General features: G+C 40.7%; 1 protein-coding gene across 1 annotated transcript in view; it reads left to right on the forward strand.

The window, feature by feature from the left end:
- LOC124788310 (15-hydroxyprostaglandin dehydrogenase [NAD(+)]-like) overlaps nucleotides 1-5,530 on the forward strand; it is a 57,397-nt gene extending 51,867 nt beyond the window's left edge. The window contains exon 7 of the mRNA XM_047255545.1: nucleotides 5,327-5,530. Within this exon, the coding sequence (XP_047111501.1) occupies nucleotides 5,327-5,444 (118 nt within the window). The 3' untranslated portion in view covers nucleotides 5,445-5,530. The remainder of the gene's footprint in view (nucleotides 1-5,326) is intronic.
- The last annotated feature ends 470 nt before the right edge of the window (nucleotides 5,531-6,000 follow it).

Consider the following 6,000-nt stretch of genomic DNA (forward strand, 5'->3'; position numbering starts at 1 on the left):
TTACAGGTACAAGTCAGAGTCTTACTGTTATCGCCACTTTTCAACCATATGTACTTTAAATAATCAAACAAAGCTCAACCACTTCAGCCGTTGACTGCCACGACCCTCTAAAATTTAAAACTCAAAACACAGGACTTGATGATCTCGTTTAGAGAGAATTAGCGCGTTCTCTAATAAATGGTTCTTGATTTGTCGTTTAGGAACAAGGGGGAAAGATATCAAATTCTCAATAATCTTCCGACTGTTCCTCAATAAATAACTATTACGTAGGACGACCGTTCTCCTTAACATAGACTACACATTCGGAGTTTTTCATTTAACTGGCGAGTCTACACTCTGCCAAAATCGGCGAAATAATCACTTTCTAGACAAGCCAATAATCTTCTCAAAATATCTTTCTAAACGACTTAGAGCTGTTTCGAAAACACTTGAGTTCCATCCTTGTTGCAAACTTATTCACGTATCGTACGTGTAAGCCGATCTCATCACACTCTTGAGACAATCTCTCTCGAGGCTCACTACTCGAACATTACTCGGAAATTGAACTGAAGTTCTAAAAGAACAAGGCAAGAACCATTATTTGCGAGCAAATATATCACGCTAATTCTCTCTTTAACAGTAAGTGCCCTTCTTAGAAGTTACCGTCAAACCTTCATAGTGGCCAGCTGCGTCGTAGTTGTTATCTTTGCCACAGGACGCGATTCAGCAGTCGGCTGGACGTATCAAACTCGCTGATTTAAGAGGACACAGCTTTTCTCGAACATCAGGTGTCACATACCTACAACACTTTAACCCAAAAATATAAGAAAATTATACAGACAACAAACTCTTCATTCTCCTACAACATGTTGTTGTTGTTGTCTTCAGTCCTGAGACTGGTTTGATGCAGCTCTCCATGCTACTCTATCCTGTGCAAGCTTCTTCATCTCCCAGTACCTACTGCAACCTACATCCTTCTGAATCTGCTTAGTGTATTGATCTCTTGGTCTCCCTCTACGATTTTTACCCTCCACGCTGCTCTCCAATGCTAAATTTGTGATCCCTTGATGCCTCAAAACATGTCCTACCAACCGATCCCTTCTTCTAGTCAAGTTGTGCCACAAACTTCTCTTCTCCCCAATCCTATTCAATACCTCCTCATTAGTTACGTGATCTACCCACCTTATCTTCAGCATTCTTCTGTAGCACCACATTTCGAAAGCTTCTATTCTCTTCTTGTCCAAACTGGTTATCGTCCATGTTTCACTTCCATACATGGCTACACTCCATACAAATACTTTCAGAAACGACTTCCTGACACTTAAATCTATACTCGATGTTAACAAATTTCTCTCCTTTGAAACGATTTCCTTGTCATTACCAGTCTACATTTTATATCCTCTCTACTTCGACCATCATCAGTTATTTTACTCCCTAAATAGCAAAACTCCTTTACTACTTTAAGTGTCTTATTTCCTAATCTAATCCCCTCAGCATCACCCGATTTAATTTGACTACATTCCATTATCGTCGTTTTGCTTTTGTTGATGTTCATCTTATATCCTCCTTTCAAGACATTGTCCATTCCGTTCAACTGCTCTTCCAAGTCCTTTGTTGTCTCTGACAGAATTACAATGTCATCGGCGAACCTCAAAGTTTTTACTTCTTCTCCATGAATTTTAATACTTACTCCGAATTATTCTTTTGTTTCCTTTACTGCTTGCTCAATATACAGATTGAATAACATCGGGGAGAGGCTACAACCTTGTCTCACTCCTTTCCCAACCACTGCTTCCCTTTCATGCCCCTCGACTCTTATAACTGCCATCTGGTTTCTGTACAAATTGTAAATAGCCTTTCGCTCCCTGTATTTCACCCCTGCCACCTTCAGAATTTGAAAGAGAGTATTCCAGTTAACATTGTCAAAAGCTTTCTCTAAGTCTACAAATGCTAGAAACGTAGGTTTGCCTTTACTTAATCTTTCTTCTAAGATAAGTCGTAAGGTTAGTATTGCCTCACGTGTTCCAACATTTCTACGGAATCCAAACTGATCTTCCCCGAGGTCTGCTTCTACCAGTTTTTCCATTCGTCTGTAAAGAATTCGTGTTAGTATTTTACAGCTGTGACTTATTAAACTGATAGTTCGGTAATTTTCACATCTGTCAACACCTGCTTTCTTTGGGATTGGAATTATTATATTCTTCTTGAAGTCTGTGGGTATTTCGCCTGTCTCATACATCTTGCTCACCAGATGGTAGAGTTTTGTCATGACTGGCTCTCCCAAGGCCATCAGTAGTTCTAATGGAATGTTGTCTACTCCCGGGGCCTTGTTTCGACTCAGGTCTTTCAGTGCTCTGTCAAACTCTTCACGCAGTATCTTATCTCCCATTTCATCTTCATCTACATCCTCTTCCATTTCCATAATATTGTCCTCAAGTACATCGCCCTTGTATAAACCCTCTATATACTCCTTCCACCTTTCTGCCTTCCCTTCTTTGCTTAGAACTGGGTTGCCATCTGAGCTCTTGATATTCATACAAGTGGTTCTCTTCTCTCCAAAGGTCTCTTTAATTTTCCTGTAGGCAGTATCTATCTTACCCCTAGTGAGACAAGCCTCTACATCCTTACATTTGTCCTCTAGCCATCCCTGCTTAGCCATTTTGCACTTCCTGTTGATCTCATTTTTGAGACGTTTGTATTCCTTTTTGCCTGCTTCATTTACTGCATTTTTATATTTTCTCCTTTCATCAACTAAATTCAATATTTCTTCTGTTATCCAAGGATTTCTACTAGCCCTCGTCTTTTTACCTACTTGATCCTCTGCTGCCTTCACTACTTCATCCCTCAGAGCTACCCATTCTTCTTCTACTGTATTTCTTTCCCCCATTCCTGTCAATTGTTCCCTTATGCTCTCCCTGAAACTCTCTACAATCTCTGGTTCTTTCAGTTTATCCAGGTCCCATCTCCTTAAATTCCCATCTTTTTGCAGTTTCTTCAGTTTCAATCTGCAGTTCATAACCAATAGATTGTGGTCAGAATCCACATCTGCCCCTGCAATATAAAAGTCGATAATAAGTTGAGACGATACAAACAAGTGATGCCCTTTTCTTTGAGCTGAAGAGGGTTTGACACATTACAAACATTTACCAGCTCTCAAAGTTTTTTTTTTAGTATGGTAGAATTTCATGTTGTGCTCCACCTGTCACTCCTAGATCATTAAGGCGATATCAGAGTTCTGCCCGTGTACGGGTCAGCATTGCAGCATTCTCATTGTTTCATTGATTCGTGCATGAAGGGTAGCAATGTCATTGACTGGTATTGTGTTCACGCCATCCTCGACGTAACTCGACAAAAAGAAGTTTAGCAGCGTCAGATCGGAAGAGCGCGAGTGCCATGCGATGGGACCATCACGACCCACACAGCTCTCAGGAAATACGGCACTCAACACATCCCACCGTTCAACTGCCATTGTAGGGGATTACGAGCGGGATAGCGCAGTGGTCAGCACACTAGATTCGCATTCGGGAGGACGACTGTTCAAACCAGCGTCTGGCCATTTTGATTTAGGTTTTGCGTGATTTCCGTAAATCGCTTCGCGCAAATGTCAGGATGGTTCCTTTGAAAGGGCTCTACCGATTTCCTTGTCCATCCTTGGCACCATCTGAGCTTGTGTCCGTCTCTAATGACTTCGTTGTCGACGGGACGTTATAGGGGTTCACCATCATACTGGAAGATGATAGACGGCTGCAGTCTCACGTAGCGTGCGCATATGCGGTCATGTACTCACGGCCACTACTATTTGCATACCAATCTTTTTGTCAAGCTTGAAAGTGTGGTCCCATCTAAGGAAACATGCACGCCTTCGCCGAAGGCACACACCAAAATTTAGACTATTTGTGACAAACGAGTTACCCGCAGTTTGTATACGATTACTGAAGATACTTAAAAAACTTGAAATGCGTCAATAAAGCTAGGAAACAGCATGGAACACGTGGATGCATACCGCAGAGGACGATCGCTTGGCTGCAATATACGGAGCATTTATGTTTTGTACTCAAAAAGGCGCAACTGCTTTTGTAAAGCATTACGGACAGTTGATCTGGCTTTCTGCAACTCGTGTGAAGCACGACGAACTGGCTCTAGTTGTTGGCGTGGAAATGTAGTTTGCACTTTCTGTCGGAATCAACATAGCAGACGAACCATTGCGCCGTACCCTGGCCTGTCTCCTATTTGATGCAATCCAAGTCAAATCTGGAAGAAATGGCACAGGAAAAATACTTTAAGACCTGTTAAACGTTTAACAGCAAATCGTGCTTCTCTATCTCTAATAGATTCCAAGTTATAATTTTTTAAAAAGGTAACGGGACTTTATCGACGCTGTATAACTCGTACAAGAGCTAAGAGGGAACAATAAGAAGATTAACAAAGGCGTGGTCGGTTTCAAAAGTGAAGAAGTTTGCATCCCTGCCTTTTCTCCCTTACTTCATAACCTATATATTGATGAAGCAATGATAGAAGTAAATGACAAGATCGTCTCGTGAGAGACCACCGATAAGATTCGCTAAAAGTGTGGAAGACTCGTAGGACTGTTGACTGAAATGAACAGTCTACTGAGCACAGAGTATGGATTCAGTGTAAAAATAAAGACGAAAATAATGAGGTGTGGCAAGAACATGAGTGGCGATAAACCTAACATCGGAACTGGAGACCACTTTGTAGACGAAACGTAATAACTCTGCTATGTTGGAAGTAAAATAGTAAAAATAAACAAGGATTAGCTTGCATGGGTGACTGGTTTCAGTAAATGGACTATTATATTTTTGTGTTTTGTATTAAAACAGAAACTAACATTTCTTATCGAGTTTACTTCATTAGTTTAGTCCTGTAGATTTTTTTAAAAATTAAGCAACATGTAGAGGTATGTGCAACAAGATTACGTCCTGTCAATTTGTCATGAACATGAAATTGATAAGCCTCCCACCTTTAAATTTAACATGATGTACCTTAATCAGAAACCTACGCCCAAAACTTATGTAAATAATGTATATAATAAATAATAATAAATTGATATGAAAAGTAGGAAAGGCAGGTGCTGTGCTGTATTGGAAGATTGTCTTTGTGCATTATATGCTATGATTCTGGCACTTGGTTGCAACACATTGTTATCCTTGCCCAAATGCTGTTTCCTACTTCCTCGTTTCTGGATTATGTAGGTACTCACAGCCATAAAATGATGCCACTGGTAATTCCCAGCGAGTACTTCATTTAATGTGGAGATTGGATTTACATATTTCCCGTTATGTTCTTTCGGAACAATGTAAATGACGCGTGTGTGTTGTCATCGCAGGACTGACTCCGTCGCCCAGAGCCTGATGACTGTCATCCGAGATGGCAAGTCGGGCTCCGTGTGGGCAGCCTACCACAACAAGACCAGGGAGATCGTCTATCAGCGGCTCGTCCAATAAGGATTGTTCTACACGTCACGTGAACCCCTGTCATTTTGTATATGTCACATTATCATGAATAAAGTATTGGTGATCTGAGTGATGAACTCATGTGTAAAAGTTACTCACTGTGGTTGCCACAGACCGAACGTGCCCCTTCTACTGACACATTTGGCTCCTGCAGACCACGTGGAAACCAATGTGAAACGTTGTTTGACGTTAATCTCGCTCTCAAATGCACACAGTCTTTTGCTGCTGAAGTCAGTTTCCATAAAATTCTTCTCGGTCTAAAACAATGTCATGTTCCGAAATAGTGCTTCAACATTTTGGCCACTATTTAGGGCATGTAACTATGAATAATGTATGCAATGAATTATTCGAACAATGACTAAAACAATTTTGTAAGTAGAAAAAAATTTTAGTAAGTGGAGGGAAAGTAAAAAGGAAATCCCTCAGGGTTCAAATTTGGGTCCACTCCACTTAACACTCATTAAGCAGAATTGGTATTTTCTGCTGGTGACACCAATGTTATAATAAATCTCATTAGAGAGACAGCAACAAAAGACTGTTAATAATG

Source organism: Schistocerca piceifrons, chromosome 3 (genome assembly GCF_021461385.2).
Source record: "Schistocerca piceifrons isolate TAMUIC-IGC-003096 chromosome 3, iqSchPice1.1, whole genome shotgun sequence".
NCBI lineage: Eukaryota > Metazoa > Arthropoda > Insecta > Orthoptera > Acrididae > Schistocerca > Schistocerca piceifrons.